Raw genomic sequence first — 24,796 nt, forward strand, 5'->3', positions numbered from 1 at the left:
CACCATACAGATCCCTCAGGACTCTATAAAGACTCTCTTGTCACTCTGCACTTTGTATTGTTACTACATGTAACATACCTGCATATATTGTACATTCCTATTTTTGGCACATTGCTATACATATGCCTTACACACTGTTTAGTTTTAGCTTCGGTTCTAGTGTACACAGACTCTCTCTTTTTGCACTATCTTCAGTCTTTTTTCTATTTATTTCTCATTTCTTATGCATTTCTTATTTTGAATGCACAGTCTAAGGACTAGGAGGCAAAACAGTTTTACTGTTGTATATTTTGTCACCACTAGAGGCCACTAATGTGCACTTGAAGCCACATGTTTCAACGCAGTTGGCTGGAAACTTTAACGCTTCGTTTCGCCATCACTAGTATTTACTGACTGTAGTTTTAATCATCTTACCTAAGATTTAATATAAGATATTCACAAATCCAACCTCCAACTAAAAAAAACACCCCGCGGCAGCAGTTCAAGATTAACCCTGGTACTACTCATATGGCCTGTAGGTGGCAGTGCAACACTTTTTTTTTTTTTTTTTTTTTTTTTTTGTAGTGCATCGCTTTATACCAGAGTAAGAAGAAAGCGGAAGTCGACGTCGAGTATATGTCGAGTCTCAATTGGCTTCATATCCCCTAAATAGGTGCACTCCGTAGGATATGAAATAACGGCTTTTACGCCTGGAGTAGTGCACTGTATATTCAACAAGACCCGTTTTGGGATTCGGCCCTAGATAGTTTCAAACCACTGTTTTGTTTTCTTAGGATGTTGGACAACAAGGGATAGGGGTTTCAATGAAGCATTTACAACTGAAATTATTTTGAAGTGCTTATTATGTGTGAACACTAAATATAACACGATAAGAGAGGTACAGACGCGCTATTTTAGCACTGCGGATAAACAGCGGCTAGCTAAGGTTGCTAACTAACTGTTTCGTCGAGCTACCTATAGCTAGCCATCGTTAGCTAGCTAGGTAATCATCCTGCGGGAATGTTAGTTGCTGTTATTCGCTCAGGATAAACTAAAACTACACACGGCGTATTAATCAGCTCATATTCACAATGGACGTGAATTTGACCATTTCTCTGATGAGAGGTCAGATGGGGGTGGTGATTGAGAAGGCCGTGAACGCGGCGGTGGAGACGGTGCTGGGAGAGATGATCCGGGTGATGAGCCTCAAGTTCGAGCAGCTCCGGAGGGAAATGACGGCCAAAGAGAAGGAGAACGAGGACATCAGGAAGATGTTAGAGTCGACTCGCTGTCAGATGAAGATCTTGCGGCAGAAATATGTTAATGCACTGAACACTAAAGATGACAGACATGCCTTTGCGCCGCACAGACACACACTGGGTCTGATGAACGCAGCCAGAAACACAGCCGCTCAACTGGACTCGACCAGACACCCAGCCGGTCAACTGGACTCGACCAGACACCCAGCCGGTCAACTGGACTCGACCAGACACCCAGCCGGTCAACTGGACGCGTCCAGACACGCAGCCGCTCAACTGGACTCGACCAGACACCCAGCCGGTCAACTGGACTCGACCAGACACCCAGCCGGTCAACTGGACGCGTCCAGACACGCAGCCGCTCAACTGGACTCGACCAGACACGCAGCCGCTCAACTGGACGCGTCCAGACACGCAGCCGCTCAACTGGACGCGTCCAGACACGCAGCCGCTCAACTGGACTCGACCAGACACGCAGCCGGTCAACTGGACGCGTCCAGACACGCAGCCGGTCAAATGGACTCGACCAGACACGCAGCCGGGCAACTGGACGCGACCAGACACGCAGCCGGGCAACTGGACGCGACCAGACACGCAGCCGGTCAACTGGACGCGACCAGACACGCAGCCGGGCAACTGGACTCGACCAGACACGCAGCCGGGCAACTGGACTCGACCAGAGCCCATCAGATCACATCTGATCACGGGGTGCCACCAAGAAGACGGTCCTCAAACGCGGGATCACCCTGTGCTGAACCTCTCACACTTGCTCTCAAACCCCGAAACCCTGAACCAGCTCATGCAGCACTGCCTGCCCTTAAAACTCATAAAGTGATCCTTGAAGCTGTCCCTACCGAGAGCAGCCAAAATGCTGAAACTTACAATGAGGAGGAGCCAGGATTAAAAGTACATCTGGGATTGAAAGGTATGGGAAATATAAGTCTGCCATATAAGTCCCTTCTGAAATAGCTGAATTACTGCCATCAGTTTTGTAAGTGATGTTCTAGAAAATTAATCAATTAATCAATCATCAGAGTGGAGAATTCAGGGGTGGTATAATCTGATGCTGCCGAAATCCAGATAATGATTGGAATGTAAGTGTGCAGGTAACACAGGAAGCTATGTTGTGTGCTGCATTGTAAGTAGTGACAGTGTGTACAAGCAGTAGGTGCCTCTTTGTCATGACATGGAAGCTGTGTTGATGTTTCAGATGTACTGATTAAAATAAGATGTGAAGAATTATAATAACTATCATTATTTTAATTATTATTATTATTATTATTTTTTTTTTACAGTGGAGAACTCAAGCAGCATTGTACCAGAGAGCATCGATCCTCTATGGGGTCAAACACCTCAAACATCCACAGAAGCTGAACACACAGAGATAGCGGACACAAACCTTCTCCCAGTGGCTCATACAAGCGAGGCACTGAACTCAGCTATGGCGGACTGCCAAGAGCCTGGTTTAAAGATCAAACAGGAGGAAGCTGAGGTCGAAATCGTCGAGGTGAAGGAGGAGCAAGCTGAGCCGTCCACTTCAGAGCTTCCTAGGATTGAGTTACATCAGCATTTGGCTGGAGCAGGAATGGCCATAGAGATGCCAGTGACTCAACAGTGTATCCAGATACCTTCAGTGACTGAACCAGCCTTCATGGGTGTGGACCCAAGCGCATGTGAGTTGGAGCTGATCGTTCTCTTGTTATCCGTCTCATCAATAGCTATAGTAACAATTTACTTTGGTGTGACTTCTTGTGACTTCTTATGCTGCTGAGAAAACAAATAGCTGCTTATTATTCTCTGATTCTGCTACTCAGAGCCATAACTAACACAAGTAACTAACTAAATAAATGCAACCAGAATAACAGATTTTATAAATATAAATGTCAGTGTTGTTAATTGTATAGTAATCAAAATAACGCTTTTGATTTTTGCCATTTACTATTTACCACAGTTATGGTTTTCATTTTGTATTGTGTCAGCTGTGAACATATAACCAAGGAATATAGTGCTGAACATCAGCGCACTGAATGTTCCTTCAATCTCACACGTTCAGACAGACTCTGACTATTTTTCTCACTATTTTCTCTTTCTGTTTCTCTCAAATAAAACTGTTCAAGTAAAAAAAAAATCTAAAATTACCAAATGTGATAGAATTCTGGTTTCAGATGGGATTAAATCTTAAATTTAGCTTAAAATATATTTAGTCCTTAAGATAAAATGCAGTCAGGTCACTTTTTATTAGCCACAGTGTATCAGTCTTTTGGCCACCTTCCTGGCCACAAACTTCAGAATCTTAAAGGCTGAGTGCTCTACACTTCTGTGTCAGTTGAATATCGTGACATGAGTTTTGAGCATGATGTAGTCTCTAGATTGAAAACTGTTCAACATCCTGTTTTACAAGGTATTCCAGGGTTTTATTTCAACAAGTTAATTGCAAGTAAACAATATACACTCACAAAGCACTTTATTAGGAACACTATACTAATACTGGGTAGGGCCTCCCTTTGCTCTCAAAACAACCTCAATTCTTTGGAGTCCATGCACGTGGTGAGCAACAATACTCAGATAGGCTGTGGCATTAAAACGATGATTGATTGGTATTAACAGGCCCAAAGTGAGCCAAGAAAACACTCCCCACACCAATACACCACATCCACCAGCCTGGACTGCTGACACAAGGCAGTTTGGGCCCATGGAATGATGCTGTTGGCTCCAAATTCTGACACTACCATCTGTGTGCCTCAGCAGAATCGAGATTCATCAGACCAGGCTACGTTATTTTCCAGTGTTCATCTGTCCAGTTTTGGTGAGTCTGTGCCCACTGCAGCCTCAGCTTTCTGTTCTTGGCTGACAGAAGTGGAACCCAGCATGGACTTCTGCTGTTGTAGTCCATTCGCCTCAAAGTTTGATGTGTTGTGCCTTCTGAGAGGCTTTTCTGCTCACCACAATTATACAGTGTGGTTATCTGAGTTACTGTAACCTTTCTATCAGCTCGAACCAGCCTGGTCATTCTCAATTGACCTCTCTCATCAAGGTGTTTCTGTCCGTAGAACTGTGGAACGTAGAACTTCTAGACTCTAGAGACTGCTGTGTGTGAAAATCCCAGGAGATCAGCAGTATCTGAAATACTCAAACCAGCCCTTCAGTTACAATCAATCATGCCACAGGCGAAATCACTGCCATCGCACTTTTTTCCCATTCCGATGTTTGATGTGAACATTACCTGAAGCTGTATCTGCATGATTTTATGCATTGCACTGCTGCCACACAATTGGCTGATTAGATTATTGCATGAATGAGTAGGTGCACTGGTGCTCCTAATAAAGTGTTTGGTGAGTGCATGAACATGTGTTTGCCGGCAAGCTACAGGAGAAGGTTGTTGGGTGGGTTGTCTGAAGTCAAATGGCCTCTATCTGTGACCGTGTCTATTGACAAAAAGTAGCAGATTCTCTAGCAAAAGTTAATAGTTTGGCTTGTGAGACTATGTCCTCATAAACTATAAATGTGATATAAATCCTTCATCTATAAATGGGTACTGACGCGAAGACTCTTGCTGGTTTGAGGTCTCCATGTAAACCAGACGTTTATGGAGCTCAGGATCAGAAGAACAGGTGAGTGTTTCTGTCTTTGCAGTCAATCTTACTTTCACATTAAAAACCACACACACTGAAAAAAAAACAATAAAAATAAAAAAAAAAATGTTTTAACATAAATAATATCTTCAATATTTAAAATCTTTCCTCAACATACTAAAAGTTGTAAATAACATTTTTTTACATGGTTATTTGTAGACAGGCAAAGCAGCATGGAGAAGTCCAGGAGATACAGAGAGAAATTAAATGCCGATCCTGTCAAGAAGGAGGCCATGCTGGAGGCAAGACGGCGAAGGTTCACCATTTCTTCTGTTGTTTGATTAGCATGATCTGGATTACTTCTTTTCACAAATTTTTAGTAAATTTTTTTTTTTTTTAAATTATAACTTTTTTCAGGTACCAGGAAAGAAAAGCCAGAGGAGAGATCAAGTCCAGTAAACTACTCCCCATGGAAAAGAGAATAAAGCTGCAGCAGAGATGGGTGGAATCAAAGCAACGACAAAGAAGAAAAGCAAAAATACAAAACCGAACAATGTTTAGCCTTTAAACCACTTCTTAAGTTAATGATTAGTTAATGGTAATGATTTGTATATTGTCACCCTGTATATTTTATATCATGTTTGTGCCACGTTATCTGTCAATAATTAATTTTTTACGTCATCTAAACTGTATATTTAACTTAAACTGAATCTCATTTAGTACCACTAATATATTATGACAATAATGTAAAATTTATAAATAAAATAATTTTGGTCAAAATAAATCCATTATGTCTGTACACTTAGTGTATCTATTTTTTTGTCTTTTATTATAGAAATATATAAAGGTATTTTAACATGATTGTTACTTCCAAGTTTACAGCATGCACACGGATTGTGAATGAAGTACAGTGAGAATAATGATAGTCTGTAATGTCTTTAAAGATACTCTCCTGCTTACACGCTCCTCCTTTTCTCTTAATCGATCTGCTTTCAGATACTGAGTCTCAGCTAGCTGTGGCAGATACGCAAAGGCAGATGCGTCCATTCTGTAAAGACCTGATGCTGTACGAGGATTACAAGCGCAAACGTATAGAAGTGCGTAAACGCAGTGAAACCCGACGGCGCGAGCTGGAACGGACGCTGCCACAGGCTCTTCTGGCTGACTTGGTGAAGGAACGCAGGGAAAAGACCCGGCTCAGAGTGGCCCGCTGGAGAGCCAAACGCAAGCTGCAGGCCTGCCTGATGGCACAGGCGGCACAATTTAACAGCACGCAGGCTCTTTACACTCAGCACAACGGCAGGAGGAGAGGAGGGGCTGCCCCACAGCAGGGGGGCATCGGTCTTGGCACTGCCCAGTCTGAGAGTGGTGTGTACACCATGCCGCTGCAGATGGGCACCAGTCCTCTACTGGGAGCACAAAGACTTGGCATGGCTGAGGGTCAAATGCAGCCTGGAGCCTCTGTGTTTGTGCAGCAGAGAACTTCAGCAGCTGGATCTGAGACGTACCAGTGAAATTGTAAAGATTGTTTTGGCACGGTGATACAGTGAGAACGTGCATTTCTGACCTGCATATTTTTTTTATACAGTGTGTTATAATAAGGATTATCACTGTAAAAGGGTAACAGTGTGAACCATCCAACAAGAAGCTAATACTGGCTTTCAATGCTTGATGGACATATTCTTGTATACAAAAAAGAGAACTGAAAATTCTTGTAGTTTAAGGAACCCAAAGAGCTGCTATCCCATATTTTGATATTGCAGGAGGAACAGGGTTTTTCATCCTCGTACAATGTGTTCACAAAAGTTCACTGTGCTTGGATCTGCTACATGATGAACTCTTCAGGCGTCACATTAAACACATGCATCGGATGAAGCAATTGCTGAATTCTGACTGATAGGACAGAAATGGCAGGAAGGGAAAAAAAAATACAGGACTTGATTTTGAGGCTTTAAAAAATAAATTTATTGTCAAGTTTCTGCCAATGAATGGGACATATTATAATTCTTTCTCTTGAAGTCCATTTGTGTGGTTTTATGTCCCAAAATATTTGTAATTCATGTCTCAATATTTTCACCAACCTTTCTTTATCCCTTACAATTAAACAGTTTTTGTCACTGTGTCTTTAGGACTTATATTTGTAAATCACGTCTGTTCTGATTGGCTGACCACATCTCCTAAAATGTAACACACTGTGATGAATAATGGCCTAATGAATGTATCCCTGAAGATACAAATTAGCTGACAGTAGGACAACATAAGATTTTTTTCAAGTTATAACAAGGGAGGGAGAATTCAAGTTTCCATATATGGAATGGGGTGGAACTGTTTGACTCCCCAATATGGTGTGTTTTGACATTTCTGTAAGGAGAAGATACTGAAATGATTATCTGATATCTGATAATGATAATGATTATTACGATATTTATTTATGATTAGGATAAGATAGTGTGTGTGTGTGTGTATGTCTGTCTATATGTATATACACACAGATGTACACGTACACACACACACACACACACACAGTGAGGTTCATAAGTATTTGGACAGTGACACAATTTTCATAATTTTGCCTCTGTACCCCATCACACTGGATTTAAATTGAAGCAATCAAGATGTGATTGAAGTGTAGACTTTCAGTTTTAATTCAATGGGTTTAACAAAAATATTGCATTAACCATTTAGGAATTATAGCTATTTTTTAAAGAGTCTCTTTTCACAGGCTCAAAAATAATTGGAAAATTGACTGGTAAGCAGTTTCATGGCTAGGTGTGGCCTGTTTCCTGTTATTTCATGGCAAATGAAGGAGATAAAAGGTCTGGAGTTGATTCCAAGCATTGAATTAGCATTTAGTAGCTGTTCATAGGAACTCTCAAAAAACAGTCCAAAAAAGTTTTGAAGTGAAGCAGGCCATCATTAGTTTTTGAAAAAAAACAAAACAGACCTATTAGCTAGATAGCAGAAACTTTAGGATTGGCCAAATCAACAACTTGGTACATTGTTAAAAAGAAGGAATGCACTGAGGAGCTCAGCAACACCAAAAGGCCTGGAAGACCATGGAAGACAACTAAAATGGATGATTGCAATTTTCACAACTAGCCAAATCAATAACACTCTGGAGGAGGTAGGCGTAAAGTCTACAATCAAGAGATGTCTTCATGAATGTAAATACAGATGGTCTTACAGTCAAGATGCAAACCAGTGGTAACACTCAAGAACAGAAAGGCCAGATTAGCCTTGCTAAAAACCTCTAGAAAAAAATAAAAAAAATAAATAAAAAAAAGCCTGCCCAGTTCTGATGCAAGATTAACCATTCATTCTGAAGTGTATAGAGCTATACTTTCTGCTCAGATTCAGTCGAATACTGCAGAACTTAGGACAGCGCTTCACAGTACAGATAGATAATGACCCAAAACATACTGTGAAAGCAACCCAAGAGCTTCTTAAGGCAAAGAAATGCAATGTTCTAAAATGGCCGAGTCAGTCACCTGACCTCAACCCAACTGATCATGCTTTTCAATTTCTGAAGAAAAAACTGAAGGCAGAAAAACCCACAAACAAACAACAACTGAAGGCGGCTGCAGTAAAGGACTCGTAAAGCACCTCAAGGAAGGAAACTCAGCATTTGATGATGTCCATGAGTTCCAGACTTCTGGCAGTCATTGACTGTAAAGGATTTATATCCAGATATTAATAATAATCCTAAAAGTTATGATTGTTAGTTTGTCCAATTAATTTTGATTCTGTGAAAATGGAGGGAATATGGAAAAAATGGCTGCAATTCTTAAACAGTTAATGCAATATTTTTGTTAAACACCTTGAATTAAAGCTGAAAATCTTCGCTTGAATCACATCTTGATTGCTTCGTTTCAAATCCACTGTGGTGGTGTACAAAGGCAAAATTACAAAAATTGTCTCACCTGTATGTGTGTGTGTGTATGTATACATATATACATACATATACACACATTTACTCACTGTCCAATTTATTTAGAACACCTGCACATTCATGCAGTTATCTAATCAGCCAATCATGTGGCAGCAGCCCAGTGAAAAAAAAATCATCCAGATACAGGTCAAGAGCTTCAGGTAATATTCACATCAAATAACAGAATGAAGAAAAAGTGTGATCTCTGTGACTTGGATCGTGGCATGGATGTTGGTACCAGATGGGCTGGTTTGAGTATTTCAGAAACTGGATTCTGTGTAATCTCTAGAGACTGTTGTGTGTGAAAATCCCAGGAGATCAGCAATTTCTGAAATAATCAAACCAACCCATCTAGTACCAACATCTATGCCATGGTTAAAATCACAGAGATCACACTTTTTCTTCATTCTCATGTTTGATGTGAACATTAACTGAAGCTCGTGATGTGTATCTGCATGATTTTATGAATTCTGCTGCCACATGATTGGCTGATATTGGATAACTGCAAAAGTGAGCAGGTGTTCCTATTAAAGTGACGTGTGTGTGTGTGTGTGTGTGTGTGTGTGTGTGTGGGGGTGGGTGTTTGGTTTAAGCTTTTTTTAATTGAAAGCATTACTACTGTCATTATTGTTAACAAACTTCAATTGCTTTACTTCTTACATATCACTTGTTGATACATATAAGTAATTGACAAATAAAACACCTGATTTTCCAGTTTCTAATGAAAACACACAGAGCCATATATAAAAAAACAACAGTGTAGAAAAGTGTGAGCTAATACACCACCACTAGCAAAGTCCTATTGCTATTGCACAATTATATAAGAATAAATGTAATAGAAATCTTACATCTTAACATTTTAGTTACTTGTTACTAGTTACTAATTCATCTGTTTTAATGGTTACATCGGTTCCAACTTTAGACTCTGACTGAACTAATAAGCATCTCTGAAAATACACAGTTAATGGCACTTGTCATTTGCTGTCTTCTCATTGTAGTCACCTCATGATAAAGGCTTATAGTTCAGATTTTTTCTAGGTTTGTAAATAGAAGATACTATCAATATAAATACTAGTCCCATACAGTGCAATAATCTGCCATCAGCAGTTGTGTTTATTGCCATATGCCTCATTATCAAGAGCGATCGATCATCCACTGACGATCCTGTTGCTGATCGCCCCCGGCAGTGTGTAGAAAAGCAAGGCAAGAAACAGTGCCAGGATCAGCAGCAACAGGGCAGCTATAATGTACTTCTTATAGTTCTTCCAGATCAGATGGAAGAAACACTTAAATGGGTTCACAAACCAAGAGAAGGTTGTATCTGGTCGACTAGAAAGAGAGAACAAAATATTGATTTAATACTTGACTTTATAGCCATTCACTAATTCAAGTCAAGGAAAAGGGTTCACAATACAGCTAGAGTTATTACTCTTTCTCCCATTTGTAAGCCAATTATATGTTTTTTAGTAAAAGTACATAAGTTTTTACATTAATCTTACTTGGGTTTTTCTAGTGGTTCTGGCTCCTTGCGTGCTCGACCTACAGGGTTCTTCTCTGCTTCTTCAGCTGTTACCAAGTGGAATTCAGCTTCCACTTTTCCCTACAGCAAAACAGTTAAATATTAATTCCGGTAAATGTACAGAGTAAGCCACACATTGTAGGTTTTTTTTTTTTACTTAACTAATTTTGAGTTAATCTGTACAGAATAAAAGACAGTTAACATACTGTAAGCTCATCAGCCTTCACAAAAGGCCACCAGCCTTTGGCACGTTTCTGCTGGAAGATGGATATATTTTCACTGTGGTTATTTAGCATATCCATCTTACATTCTTTTGCTTTTTTGGCACCACGAGGAAACCAATGCAGGTCCAACTCCACTGAGCCTGGAAAAATGAAACGTAGATATGACATCATAGGTAACTTGCGAAATTGAAATAAACAAAAACATTTCACATCTGTATTCTTTATATAATAACAGAAGTCTAAATTCTGGTAAACATTTCCAATGGCACATACAGTTGAGTGCAAAAGTTTGCATAACCTTAGGACAAAATTTAAAAAAAAGAAAACAAGGATATTTAAGTTATATTTATTATAATAAATATAATATTATTATATTTATTATAAATTTTTAATTTCCCTGTCAGAATGTGATACAAATATTCTCTAATAAATTGTATTCCCACCATACAACTGCCTACAACCTGTTCTGTATCCTCTAAACAGCTTTTGGATACTCTCAATTGTGAAGTTTGTTGCAGAAACATATGAGGGTGCAAACATTTGCGCTTAACTGTAGCTAATTCTAACATGCAGAATTCTCGGTACTGTTACAATGTAGTATGCTGTCTTACCAAGGAAGTCATCAGAAGACAACCTCTCAAAGTCCCACACCTGTAGCACTAAGACTGCAGGCAGCTTCTGCTCTGTCTTGTCCAGAGAAAAGATGTTCTCACGTTTGCTGACCACCACCAGTTTCTCAGCTGGAAGGTAGTGGAAGGGGAACACGAAGCGCCAGTTGAAGTTACCCTCACCAGTCAGAGAGTTGTAATGGACATCTGTTTCCTGGCCATCATCTTCAAGGCCCTTCAGCCACCTGAGGATTCATAGAAGGAAGAGTGAAATATCTCATAACTGGTAAGAGACTATATTCATGCAGATGCTTATTGCCACAAATGTGTCAGTATAGTGTACAGTCCAGTCTTTTCACTGGTTAAGCACACAGCACAGATTTACCCTTTAATGTAGATGTCACTCGACTGTTGGCCAGTTATGAAATTGGTGTCTTCCAAAATGACATCTTCTGTGTTCCAGATTATGATCCTCAATTCATATCTTTGTAAATAAGAAATATAGTACATCAGTAACTGCACAGCACAAAGATGGTTAATGTCTAATTAACTATGCAGTGTTACCCTTTGGGTTTGCGGGGGGAAATGTCCACAGGAGGTCCAGGATGAGGCATGTCCATAGGAAAGATATCTACCCACATCTGCACCTGGCCCTAAAGAATACACATGGATATAGGAGAATCTATCTGAATTCTCATCTCTGAATTCTTTATCAGGTTCAGACCTACAATTATCACTTTGACACTAACCTGAATATTTTTCACCACACAAGCCAGTCATTATATGGATTTATCCCCAATGTGAGAACTGATGGTCTGCACTGACAAACTGATGTTCGCTAGTTAGCCCAATGTCTAATAGGAAAGCAGCATTACTTTAAAGAGTGTCACTTAAAATTCTGCTAACGCTTTACCATTCTTAGATAGCCATAAACTGACCACCAAATAAAGCTCGGCTGAGATAAAAATCTAGGCCTTCTACAGTAGGATTAAAGCTCCAAAGGAATTGTATGCACTTTGCAAACTAACTCTGATTTACACTCTCTACCCTGTGCAGACCCTTGCTATGTTATAACTGCTCATAGCTCAGGATGATGGTTCTACCAAATGTTCTACCCCAAGGTCTTCACCAATAAAAAAAACCTGCAGGCATTAACGTTTGGTTTATAAAACCATAATCAGGTATTTGTTAAGACCCTGGAGAGAGCCTCACCAGACAAAAACCTAATGATAGTAGCTCACTGCCATACAAAACTAGCAGAGCTGTAAAAGGTTTAATGTAACTAAGAATTACCTGGTCCATGCCAGGCTTGTCCTTTAGGTATAGGGTGCGGGTCTCGATGTGCTCTGGCACCAGTTTGCAGCCCATACCTGGCATTTCTTCCCACCTTTGCAGTACTTTCAGTGCCAAATGTTCGTAGGACTCAACTACCTGATCTGCAATGTAAAAGCACTCTCTCAGCTTGACACTCAACCATTCAGAACATTTATCTTCAGAAATGTATTCAGTTTATGTGATTATAATCACCCTCATCAGCAAAGACTGTTTTTCCGGTGTAAACCTTTTCTCCAATGGTGATTCTACCAGGAGTGAAGCGAGGGCTGTCAAGTTTGTTTTCTTTGCATAGCTTAATCAGCAAATCAGTCGGTTTAATGGAATCTCTCCAGGCATTGTAGCCCTCACTATCAGTTATATAAGAAAAAGGAGATTACATATAAGGATAAACCATAGAGGAACTTTAAGGTTTATGTTCATACTCACATGGCATATTCAGTTGGGAGGCCACAGGTTGCTCTGTGTCTGCTATAAAATCGGTTCTCCAAATCTATCTGTGTCTCTCCAATCAAATCATCACCACCAATAACATCATAGTCATAGATGAGAACCCTCAGTAAGGATTCCTTGGGGAAAGAGGCTTGAATTTCAAACGATCTGATGAAAAAAATGATTTTTACTAATCATAGAAAAAAACATAAACTACCATCCGCTATCTTTCTAAGATTCTTACCTGCCAAACACTGGGTTGAGTTGTTTTGGGATGTAGTTGTCTCTGTCCTTGATTTCATTTTTTCCTAGTTTCAGCACAATATAAGGATCTGCCTTTCCATCAGGGTCGGCTGGATGGAGGTTTGAGGCCTAATTAGGAATTCAAAGCAGCATGCACAAAAATCTGTCAATTTCTGTGGATTGTGTCTGTGAATTGTGATTATATACTGTATGTCCTGTTTCAGGTATTTGTAAGGAACAGCAGAGCTGAATGAATTTCTACAGACCAAATTCACCTGCAAGAGCAGTGCTTAAATTACATGCATTGATGATTAAGTAATGCAGACTTCACACTGTTGTTGAAAAATCCCTATTACCATATTGTATGTGAAAGAAAATGTCCAGATGGTGTCTTATACAGAACAGTGGATACACTGAAATACAAGCTTGCATTGCAGATGAATAGTAGACTAGTATTTCTGAAAGAGTTAGATGAAAACTTACTGCAACAACATACACACGGATCAGGACATTTACAGTGGAGTTGGGGGGAATACCCTGGCTTATTTTATACTCTCCAGAGTCCAAAGACCCGTCACCATCAGGCAGCTTGTACAGACAAAACCCAGCCTGGGGAATGACATTGAACAGACATTTTATGTAGTCTCTATCTAATCAGACTATTAAAAATCATTTGTTGTGTCAGTCTGGTAGTGTAATATTTACAAATAAAACAATTATATTCACAGAAACTCTTACGCAATATTCACTCACCTTAAAGTTCCCAACAAACCTCTCAGCACCAGAGCTCTCTTCTTCATTTGCCTTACCACGAAACAGTTGAAAGGTTTTGACCCAGTCATCAAAAGGACCAAACTCTGCCTCTAGCTCTTTGTCATATATCTACAGGGAGCAAGAGAAAAAGGAGTAGGCACTTTATATCAGGTCATCTATAAACTACACATTTTTAGATGTAGACAGTAGACAGTAGTTACCGTTAAAGTTGCAATCTTGGTCTGCTCCATTACATTCTTGAAGTTAAACTCAATTTTCTTCTCTTTCATTCCCTTAGCTTCAAGATAAAATGCAACATTTATTATGTGGTTTTGGGTTTCAGTTAGAAATTGCATGAGTTTAGCAAAAAAAAAAAAAGAAAAGATACTGTACAAAAAGTAATAATCATGTTTTGCATAATGTTCTCTGTTGTTTTTAAGCCCCATTTGGTATAGTTATGGTCTGCCAGTGTTCGTTTCTTTTTGTTCATTTTTTACTGATAAGTAGTTTTGTCCACTAACAGAACAGCTGCATGCAATGTACTGGATTTTCTCCAGCTAGTCTTACCCATAGTGGTTATTCCATCTGTGAGCAAGTTCTGAAGAGGAGGTACTGCAATACATCACAACACGTGTGTGTCTGAACGGGGCTAAAACTTGCAGGATGTGTTTCAGTTCTACTGAAGAACTGATGGTTAGTGTAATGGGCTAATAAAATCAAATTCTGCTTCTTACCAGCTTCGTAGATGTGTGGAAATGGGTTGGCCTCTCGTTGTTTTGACTATGGATGAAAATATTACATGATTATTAAAACTACCAAGTAAAATAAAACAGACTAGAATTAGGATTGCAATGGTGTTAAGAGTTTAATCTGACCATTTGGATTTTCTCTACTGAAGCGTAGTACTTAGACCACCAGTCAATGACGCTGTCAGCAGACTCGTCAGCAGCAGTGCGTTTCTTCCTTTTAGTAGATCTTCGCTTGCTCTTTGTAGAGACTCTGTCCTGTGTGAAAGAGTAATAACAGGGACTATTCAGCAGCACTGATATTTTGTTGCGTATGTACATCTGAGTGTTTAATCTACCTTCCTGTCCTGAGGCACTGGCTCAGGTGTCTGAGAAGGTTTGCTGATCTCCTCCTGCTCTATAGTTATGTATACTTCCTCACTGGATTGTGCTTCAGTGCCCTCTTGTCCAGGAAGTGGTGCAACTAGGAATGAACAGACATTCAGTTCAATAGATATAACAGAGATTATGGTATAGCTCCTATATACAGTACTGTCATAAGAAAATGTGTTTTGAAAATCTTGGTCAAGATTAAAAAAAAAAAAAAGCCCATTACGCTCTATGATGGCTGGCTCAGGTGGAAGTTGTCTGGGAGGGGGTAAAGATGGAGGCGTGTATTTGAACAGGCCCAGGTTGTTTATGACATGGCTGCCCACCAGAGTGCTCCTGCCAAAGGCTCTCCAGTCCACCACAGTGATTGTGAGAGGAGGGTGGAGGTACTCATTCTCAGGCAGCTCCTTCATAGAAGAACAGGGAACTATGTTTAGACAAACCATCCATTTCTGGATTTCTCAAAATGCAACACAGTTTGATCAGTCTAACTGAGTTTCATGTGTTTTTTCCCAAAGTGCAGTGCTTCTTTCCATCAGAAACTTGTGACAGGTGTGGACAAAAATAACAGGAAGGCAGTGAAGGACCTAATCAACCTGTAATAACCACAGTGATAACAGCAATGAACATGGCAAATGGCACTTGTCTCTGTTGTCTTCTCCAAATTCATTCAGAATTGCGACTGGACACTGGGCCTTATTTATCAATCTGGAACTGAATGAACTGTTTGTAGGAGCATTTACACAAGAAATTTGGTATTTGTGAAAATTCCTGAAATTTTTTTTTTTTTTTTTTTGGAAGGACGTTGGTATCCTAATTTCTCACCTTTTCTGTAATTAACTTGACAATTTGACCTTTCAGGTGCTGTTACGCTGTTAAATAATATATTTTTTATTGGCATAGACATGAGTCAAAAATAACCTTCACTTCGATCTCTGAGAAAGGCTTTTTTTGCCTTTTGCTCATTATTTCAGGTGTGTAAGGTTTGACTTTTATGTAGTTTTGTGGATGTCACCAAATGCAAATCAGCTGTGTCGTGCACAGGCCTGATCATTGTATTCTCCATATTGGTACCAAGCTAATTATATACGTACTTTTGGACTGCCCCACACTAGCTACTCAAAATACAATGTGGATTGCTGTGTAAGACACTGAGATCATTATCAAGTTAAACAGAAATAAGATGTAATACAAAACGCCTTAGTAACAATCATCACCACACAAAACAATGCAATACTTTTTGAGAAACGGAAGATGACTAGGACATTAGGACATCATTACCACATCAAAGGAGTCCACAAGCACGGTGAAGTTTGGGTTGCTCTTGTAGCTCTGTATCACAGAGGAGTTAACGCCTTTTCCTGCACACTCAATGAAGACCTGGGGCCGATCCACAGGCAGGAGCTGCACCTTTTTCAGTTCTCTCAACCCCCAGAAGAGAACCTAAATCACACATCTTCTTTTATACACTGCACAATTTTTAACACATGAAAAGTGATACTTTTCAGAGCAAAAAGTAATACATAAATAAAAATAATTTTAAATCTAAATAATAATGTTAAACTCACTTCAATTCTGTATTTGCAGAGCACAGGTCGGATGTATGAAGGCACAGGGTAGATCTGGCCCTCTGGCTCCTCTATCTCAGGTAGAGGATGCTTTCCTGTCTTTACATTTAAGTTTATGGTTTTGCATGGATTTCAAAAAGTTTCAGCACTATGTCATTCATTTAATACAATATGAAATAATACAACATAATGCAGAGTATTCAGTAATATGAAATAATACAACATAATGCAGAGTAATCAGAGTAATCAGTAATATGAGGTAATACAAAATAATGCAGAGTAATCAGGAAATATGAGATAAATGTGGTGAGATTATCCCTAAATATCAAATAACCCCTGAGAAATTGACCTGTTTAAGTAGCTTGTATGATTTTTGTTCTGTACCTGGATAAGCTCAAAAGCTCCAAGTATGTCGCCACCGGATATGCTACCATAAAAAAGTGGACTGTACTGCAGCTGAGCTGGTGTGTATGGCTCCTCATTGAGCCTGACCACTGGCACAGCTATAGTGGAGCCCAGGTACTCTGGCTTACCCTATGAATAGAAAAAATGGCATTTTAAAGGAAAAATCCACCCTGAATGACTTGCATATTAAGTTATAATTAATATGTGGTCTTCATCAGCACCCAAGATTCATTTTCTAATGAAATTCTGAGTTGAATTTTTAAGTTTAAACTTCTTTCATCAGCATGCTTTTAATTTTTTCACTTCCCCCGTGATATCAGAGAGGCAGACAACCCCTATCTTTGCACAGGAATAATGAAAATGTAGCACTGTCAACAAATTAGCACCATAATCACAAATATTTCAATATAAACATATTTAATGTGTTTGGGAGTAGAGTTTTCCTTTAAGGTTTTACCTATAAATAAGCAAAAGGTACATAAAAGTAAGCCTTAGTAGTAATGAAGATTTTTGCTCTATAAATCATTTACTACTTATCAAGTGAGCTTTAAAATCCATTTAAAATTGTAAGAACATGTAAATGCACAGCATCAATGAAATTATGGAATCTCTTACCAGTGCGTCTTCATCGTAGACCTCAATAACAACAAGAGCTGGCTCTTTTACTATCTCACTGAGATCTCCATACAGAGACACCTTATTTACCATCAACATCTGGTTCCATGTTGGGGTAAGAGTCTGGTCAATTATCTAAGGGAAAACATAGGTTAAATGAAGTTAAAGGTTAAAAGGGTATATACATTTATTCAGAGTGTTCTCATTTTGTATGAAACACCATGCCCAGTGTTTCCTAAGTTTGTAACAAAAAGCATGAGATATGTTTAGAAAAAATGTGGCCTGCTGTCCTCTGATTTACAGAAACAGTGTAAGCATATCAAAAGCTCAACAACAAAGCTTCCTGACAGTAGAGTTATTCCTGAAAAGTGTGTGTATCTCAAAGAATGTTGGACAGATTTGTTATTAGCATCACATCTCTCAAATGATAGATGTGCTTACTGCTGTGGACTGAGTGTTGGAGAGGAAGGATACTCTGGCGAAGGGGTCTGACAGGCCTGTGTTGTCTGCTGCAATGAGCCCACGAGCCTGGTACATATGAGCCCTCAGCTGAAACTTATGATGGTCTGAAAAGTAGGACAGGATTGTATCATTCAAAATATGACTCACTGCCTCATAACTCGTCACTGCTATAGTCCCGAGTACTAGCACTTACATAGGTTACGTATTTCTGTGTGAGAGTATGAGTGAATATTAATATTTAGTTGCATTTCTCTCTGATTTTACAATTTGCGTGTTTCTGATCAGTGAAAACTTCTATCGATCTGGGAAAAAATGTCTAGGCAAAAAGGTTGCAAAAACTGATATAAATGTAAATAAATGTCAGAACTATTCTTTTGTGTAATTTTACTACAATTTGTCATTTTTGTTCATTTTTGTAATTTCTCCTTTCTTGCTTTATTTGCTCATAATACTTTTCGTGTCTTTATAGAACGCCAGGAAAGAACTGCTAAAATCAACAGCTAAAGGGCATTGTAATAAATCAATAAAAAAGGCTGCTCTAAATTATCATTAAAACCTCCTGATGACTGTTACCTTTATAGAGTAAACTCTCAGGAAGAGAGCCTGTACCCTCCTCTGATGATGACCCCTGTGGCTCAAAGCCTGCTGGGAGATTCTCCAGCATATGGGACATCTCTCTGCAGCTGCCCAGCCACAAGTACACATCCACTTTAGCCTGCACTATCCAGCCAGCTGCTCCACGCTTGGACGGGGGCTGCGAAAGGAATTATCAGACATTAAAATTGGAAAGGAAATAAAATTTTTAACTGAAAACAAATTTTCAGATAAAAATAAAATATTTAACATAATATATAAGAATGGCATTTAGGAGTACAATACCTTAAGGAACAAGGTTTTGATCTTGCCACAGTCTCTCCCTCTTTCCACAAGTTTATCAGAGTAAAGCAGGTGGCGTGCAGGGATGCGGGCATACGCTATGCGTTTATTATTACTGAGCAACCACACAAATACGTCTGGCAGTGTGTGCTGTGGCTGAGACCAACATGAGACAGAGCACAGTATTATTAAAAATGGTAAAGACACTTAAATATGATTCCATGTATATACACACACACACACACACACACAGAAGGACAAGGATAAAACTGTGCACAGACCTCTTCCACCAGGAATCTGATTCTGTGTGTGAGTATCTGTGCTTCTCTCAGCATCTCTTTGACAGTTAGAGGTTTTCTCTTTGGTTCCATGATGGTTCCAGCTATTCCTATCATGCTCTCCTAATGAAGAGAGAGTGACAAAATCAAATAGTCACAACAATTAATAAAGAGAAGTGTAGAAGCTCAGTCTGCCCGCTGTGTTGCTTGTGATCCCTCACCAGTTCCTGTTTGCACAATATGAGCCTCTTCTTATCTAACACTGTCAAATGGGTTCCTTTCGCCTTCTTTTCAGCAAAACTGATAAACTCCCTAGAGATGCAATAGAGTATTATAGTCATAAAGCATGAAGAGATGATAATTATATGATCAAATAAAGTTAAGGTGGTACTTAATCATGTAGTTAACCATGTAGTTCAGGATCCAGATAGCAGACAATTCATATTCCAAATATATTTGAGTTTAAATACATAATGAAAGGTGTACTGTGGGCTGATAACATCCAAATGCAAATGGATTTCTGGTTCTTATCATACTTGAGGGATAGTGTCATCATGTTGAAGCTGTTGCGAAAGAGATTATTGCCATTTCATGGCAGCATTTCATGACTGCCACTGGACCAGTACCTATTTGCTATATGGGGAGAAATACAGTTTTTCTATACCTGGCATCCTTACAAAATTCTTGTAAAACAGCACACATAAAAGGTTCGGCGCATGGATCCACCAGCTTGTCCAGTTCTGTCACCTTGGCTACTCCTTCTTCCTGGTTCAGACATGACATGATCATAAGCGGTAACTCATCAACAGCTCACTTGGTGTAATTCTGAAGAACTGTATGCTAACTTACAAACATGATGGCAATCCTGTCCAGCATGTTAGAATGGTGGAGGCGGTATGTCCAGTCCTCCCAGCAGCTCCACACATGGACACATGGTTTCTTATTCGAAATGGGTAAATATAAGTAGTTCCTGCACATACAAGATAATAAAACCGCAGTGAAATGCTTTAAAAGATTGGCATGAAAATGAAGAACTGTGACTCTACCTGATTCCATCTCCAATAAGAGGCTTCTCTGGAGGTGTGGTGGATTTGCACGGCTTTGATGTTTGACCTTCTAGAAGAGGAGTAGTCATGGCAGTTTCTTGGCTTAAAGGATCAGGACCTTTCTCTACTTTTTTCTTGGTGGTTGGTAGAGTGGCACCATCAATAAAGTTACCAAAGTTTCCTGGATGAGCAAAGTTGTATAAATAACAATTTGCATATGATCATGACCAAAGTGAAATATCTGTCAACATTATTATTATTATTATTATTATTATTATTACCAATAGTGAATTCAAAAGTGATATGTTTGTCACCAATCCTCCTGTCAATCATAGTAGCCTCAAACACAGCACCAAACAGCAGGAAGTTCTCCTTGTCCTCATCACTGATCTATGCAATTAAACAAATAAACCAACACAGATTAATGCTTCAACTGTAGACAGAAACTTGAGACTAGACAGAATAATTGACAGAAAGTGTATAAGCTCTTCACCATTTCAGGTGGATCCACAGGCAGTACCATGGCTCCCATAGCCTTGCTTTTGTCCTCCTCTCCTCCACCTGCCCCTCCTGCTGCAGCTTTAGGGTCTTTAGTTGCTGCTTTCCCACCCTTAGCATCTTTAAAAGGCATCTTCATAGAGAGCAGAGGTTTTGACTCAGCCCCTCCAGACAGGATCTCCACAGTTAGCTGGATGTAAATCCTTCCTCTAAATGATACCCCTTCCCCTATTCCCTCATTCATGTCCTGACTATCATCCACAAGAGTAGAGTTACGGGCTGAACCGTAGATGTTGACCCAGGCAGGACCAAATGTGGGGAGGAAACCTAAATAACAAAGAGAAATACCAATTGCAAAGCATCATACATACTCTCACACAAATAATCTTTGATCAAATCCAAAATATACCATTATCGCCATCCTGGTCATTGGAAATTCTGCGCAGATCAAGGTAGTGAGTCCCAATGGCTACATCATTCATGCTACCCTCATCCAGTACCTGTATCTTTAGCCTCTGACACAAAGGAGGAAACATCTCTTTAAATACCACCTGCTCATTCCATACAGGGTCTGCCGAGTTCTTCTGTGTGGAGGTCCGGCCCTGTTGGAAGCATTTTGAGCAAAAGTGAGTCTCTAACCAAAAATAAACTGAATAGTTCTGTGAATCCAATTTTTTGTGCCACATAAATGACACTGTTGCTCTTCTTGCACTCACAAAAGTGTAAATGGATTGTTTAGTGTGTTGAACACTGCTTATTAATGCTGGTTAAATAGACTTACCACCTGTCCAAAGAAAGATACTACCACATATGGATCTATAAGAGCTGTGTTGTCGCTAACAAACGCCTTGGTCACATTAGCCATGATGCTAGAATTCATCCTGGGAAGACCTTCTGCTCTGTACACTTTCACATAATAACGGGCCCATGGGCGCATAGATGGGAAACCTTCAGGCAGCAGTGGGTTCCTGGATCAAAACAGGATTTTTTTTTTAAATTATTATTGTAGAGGGTCAGTTCTTCAGTATTGTGTGCATTAAAGTAATAGAGTGCAAGTAGTTCATCATAACTTGGAAAGCAGAATATTGACAGAGTTGTAACCTTACTGAACGTGAGATTGTACATGGAGTGATACAGATAATTACAGACATAATCTCTTCCACTTTACCCATTCTCTAAACAAATAAAATGATGAGAAATTACTTTTCTATTTGCTCTTCAGGGTCACTAAACTTCTGAGAATGGGGCAACACATCTCCTTTCCCCGTCACACAGATGTCACACTTCAAGTGACCTTTGACTCCTGTGCTGACATCTGTAGGATCCATAAGAGCTGCCCATTTATTGGTAAACTGATGACCTGGAACAGACAAGACGGGAGTTATGATCTGGAGAACAAAGGAAAATACAACGTGTCATTTAAATAAGGGAACTCTCACCAGGCTGATTGTAGACGGTTCTAACATCAATCTTAAATGTTCCCACGCAAAAGCTTTTCATGATCTTTGAATGCATTACCTTTCGGAATAAAAAAGACCATATCACATTTCCTAAATCTCACCTGGTTGACGCTGGAATCATTTATTTTATTATATACTAATATACTTACTGATAGTTTAATGATTTTGTCAAAAAATATCTCTTGATGTGCAAAGAAGTCAAACACGAAATACTGTTTGGGGGAAAAACGGTAATGATTTATTTTACTTATGATACAAGAAACAATCAGATTCAGATCTGGAAAGCTTGAATGGTAAGGTAAGGGGAAGTCACCTCATTGTAAAACGGTGCATTGGTGCCCTCTTTTACTGATGTCTGTTTCTTTTCGTCTCCGATTTCAATGACCACACTGGGGTCAATGTTTTCACCAACCAGCTGTCTAGCCTCTGTGATGTTGATGGAAATCTTAGGGGATTTGTCACAAAATTAGTCACTTCTTTAGTAATTCTTCATTTGATAGTGAATAAAAAAAACTAAATAGTCATTCAATCTCTAAATATAGATAAAGTTAATTCATTTCTACCTGAAAAGTCTGTGGTTTACTTTCACTTTCCAAAATCTTGGCCACAGGCTTGGATCTATTAAGACAAAGAATAGCACAGACAACAAATACACTCTTTGTAAACCACATATTAAATTGAGAAGTAAAAATCATGCACCTCTTGGTATTGGTAACTTCTCTGAAGGACAAGTAGGCAGAGAGACCAGGGTCACTGCCAGGCTGAGGGACTTCAACACCTTCTACACCTGGTGGTTCTTCAGTAGCACTTTTACTCTCAGAATAATCTAGAAAGATTGAGATATGGTTAATCAGGTTAATGCCCATAAAGAGTTCTGCAGCTTTAAGTGAATCTGTATTTACTTCGGAGACCATACCCTGAGCACTTTTGTTCGCAAAGACTAGAGCTTTGCTGGCTTTCTTCTTCCTCTTCTTCACTTTTAATCCAAAGACATTTTTGCTGGAAAGCATGAAAGAATACTGACATATTTACTATTAAAAACATCCTTGTCATCCTTCCTCCCTTTCTCACACATGTGATGTACACAGTGATAGTGTGAAACATCAACAAACATAAAGCATATATTTTTTGTTTATAATATATATATATATATATATATATATATATATATATATATATATATATATATATATATATATACACACACACACACAAAGATTGTTACGATCTAGAACAAAGTTAGTCTCATTTAGATAATAAACTAATTCTGATCAATGCCTTACCTTTGTGATCCAGAGCTCTCTTTGTCTTGATCCATACTTACTTTTTAGAAACTTTGGTCAAGAAAATAAAACCTATTTCTGAAAGACCATTGCACCAGACGGGTTAAGACAGATGTATACTTGATATTCCGAGTAGCTTCGTGAAGGTATTGCTGACACAAAGCTGAGGAACCAACATTCCCTCCCTCTCAAGTCTATTTGACTTTCTGTGGCAAAAGGATAAACAGGGGTGGACTTGAGTTGCAACTGTATGTTTGTACTCTTGCAACATGATACAGCAATGAACACTATTATAAGAAAAATAACAACAATTATAATATCACCAAATTATTTCCATTGTATTTAACATATTCATTTCTTTTATATGTTAACAACGGCAATGCAAAAATATAGTTATCAAAATACCTGCTGCCCTTAATAATCAAATGCATCACAGTGTGACATACTAATAGTATTACTGATCAGTTTTTTTTTAAATCATATACATATTTCTGTGCAACTATATAGAAGATATTGTCATTGTGTATGAAGAACAAATTATATTTGCATTTTCACTAATCCTTGTTACATAATAAAACATGATTACTGAAACCATAAATGTATTTGACATATGACACATGAGTCATAACCATGTTTACACTAGTATGATAGCATCAAATGCCTACAGAGCAGTCTATATTAAAATTGGATAAAATGTCAAAGTTAGATGTTACCAATTAATCAAGAATGTTCAGCCATAAGTACAAAATGATCAACTCCTTATCTGTTTAATGACAGCATCTCAGTGATGAATTTAGTAACTATAAACAGTTTGAGGAACACACTGCAGTACATTAGACTGTTTAGCTGAGGACAGTGTTTGCTGAGTAAGACCAGGATGTAAGAAACTGGTAGGTGAGCAAATACACCCCTGGTAAATATGCAGATCGGAGCACCTGATGGAATAAACTTTGTATCATCCTGTCTGCTTCTCTATGGGTTACTACAAACCAGACGCAAACACGCAACGTTTGAACAATTAGTATAAGCCACATACAAACGCTTGGCCATTTTATACCTTAAAATAAAAATCAGATTTGGTGAATATATCAAACACACTCCAAATTTTATTTATAACATCTACTAATTAATTTGATTACCAGTAATTAATATACTAGACCACACTTTACACTGAGAAATGCCCCAGATGTGAGATTCTTCATTAGATACAGCAACAATATACAAATACTCTCATTAACATAATTCATTGAAAAAAAAAAGTCAATGTTTCAAGTATTTTGATATAGCGTTTCTTTGACTTGCATGTTTATTGAGTTAAATAATAATCGTACTCAGCTATTT

The 24,796-nt window shown here is 38.9% G+C and overlaps 2 protein-coding genes across 6 annotated transcripts; one reads left to right on the top strand and one right to left on the bottom strand.

Annotated features, from left to right (window-relative positions):
* The first annotated feature begins 646 nt into the window (after positions 1 to 646).
* On the top strand, positions 647 to 6,932 carry si:ch211-67e16.4 (uncharacterized). Of its 3 annotated transcripts, XM_034304838.2 has the most exons (6): positions 647 to 2,163; positions 2,534 to 2,911; positions 4,802 to 4,849; positions 5,030 to 5,126; positions 5,228 to 5,408; positions 5,807 to 5,943. In XM_034304838.2, exons 1-5 carry the CDS (start codon positions 1,071 to 1,073, stop codon positions 5,376 to 5,378), a joined length of 1,767 nt encoding a protein of 588 aa, XP_034160729.2. In that variant the 5' UTR covers positions 647 to 1,070; the 3' UTR covers positions 5,379 to 5,408; positions 5,807 to 5,943. The 3 variants fall into 3 exon arrangements, with proteins under 3 accessions (XP_034160729.2, XP_026768989.3, XP_026768988.3); XM_026913188.3 differs by lacking the exon at positions 5,807 to 5,943 and having other exon boundaries at positions 648 to 2,163; positions 5,228 to 5,794; XM_026913187.3 differs by lacking the exons at positions 4,802 to 4,849; positions 5,030 to 5,126; positions 5,228 to 5,408 and having other exon boundaries at positions 650 to 2,163; positions 5,807 to 6,932.
* Positions 6,933 to 9,362: 2,430 nt separating this feature from the next.
* Positions 9,363 to 23,778, bottom strand: fer1l6 (fer-1 like family member 6). Of its 3 annotated transcripts, XM_026913085.3 has the most exons (42): positions 23,456 to 23,773; positions 23,089 to 23,171; positions 22,872 to 22,998; positions 22,736 to 22,790; positions 22,486 to 22,617; positions 22,322 to 22,384; positions 22,152 to 22,230; positions 21,916 to 22,072; positions 21,494 to 21,680; positions 21,122 to 21,314; positions 20,708 to 21,039; positions 20,496 to 20,604; positions 20,215 to 20,395; positions 20,018 to 20,138; positions 19,833 to 19,933; positions 19,390 to 19,480; positions 19,172 to 19,291; positions 18,894 to 19,046; positions 18,588 to 18,768; positions 17,994 to 18,118; positions 17,553 to 17,687; positions 16,917 to 17,066; positions 16,533 to 16,631; positions 16,246 to 16,407; positions 15,191 to 15,371; positions 14,934 to 15,058; positions 14,725 to 14,853; positions 14,584 to 14,629; positions 14,417 to 14,461; positions 14,071 to 14,147; positions 13,850 to 13,978; positions 13,580 to 13,705; positions 13,098 to 13,225; positions 12,851 to 13,021; positions 12,617 to 12,771; positions 12,383 to 12,525; positions 11,654 to 11,742; positions 11,475 to 11,573; positions 11,093 to 11,334; positions 10,464 to 10,621; positions 10,238 to 10,338; positions 9,363 to 10,067 (listed from the first exon to the last, which is right to left on the bottom strand). In XM_026913085.3, the coding sequence occupies exons 1-42, from the start codon at positions 23,488 to 23,490 to the stop codon at positions 9,887 to 9,889; spliced, it is 5,496 nt and encodes a 1,831-aa protein (XP_026768886.3). In that variant the 5' UTR covers positions 23,491 to 23,773; the 3' UTR covers positions 9,363 to 9,886. The 3 variants fall into 3 exon arrangements, with proteins under 3 accessions (XP_026768886.3, XP_053090554.1, XP_053090555.1); XM_053234579.1 differs by having other exon boundaries at positions 22,736 to 22,998; positions 23,456 to 23,778; XM_053234580.1 differs by lacking the exon at positions 14,417 to 14,461 and having other exon boundaries at positions 22,736 to 22,998; positions 23,456 to 23,778.
* Positions 23,779 to 24,796: the final 1,018 nt, after the last annotated feature.

This window comes from Pangasianodon hypophthalmus, chromosome 5 (assembly GCF_027358585.1).
Source record: "Pangasianodon hypophthalmus isolate fPanHyp1 chromosome 5, fPanHyp1.pri, whole genome shotgun sequence".
NCBI classification, from domain to species: Eukaryota; Metazoa; Chordata; class Actinopteri; order Siluriformes; family Pangasiidae; genus Pangasianodon; species Pangasianodon hypophthalmus.

Coding starts and splice junctions, on each gene's coding strand:
- si:ch211-67e16.4 (XM_026913187.3), top strand. CDS start 1,071: ATGGACGTGAATTTGACCATTTCTCTGATGAGAGGTCAGATGGGGGTG. Junction 2,164..2,533: donor AGTACATCTGGGATTGAAAG/GTATGGGAAATA, acceptor TTTTTTTTACAG/TGGAGAACTCAAGCAGCATT. Junction 2,912..5,806: donor GGGTGTGGACCCAAGCGCAT/GTGAGTTGGAGC, acceptor ATCTGCTTTCAG/ATACTGAGTCTCAGCTAGCT.
- fer1l6 (XM_053234579.1), bottom strand. CDS start 23,490: ATGGATCAAGACAAAGAGAGCTCTGGATCACAAAG. Junction 20,605..20,707: donor CTGTGGATCCACCTGAAATG/GTGAAGAGCTTA, acceptor TTAATTGCATAG/ATCAGTGATGAGGACAAGGA. Junction 14,462..14,583: donor TCCACACATCTACGAAGCTG/GTAAGAAGCAGA, acceptor GATGTATTGCAG/TACCTCCTCTTCAGAACTTG.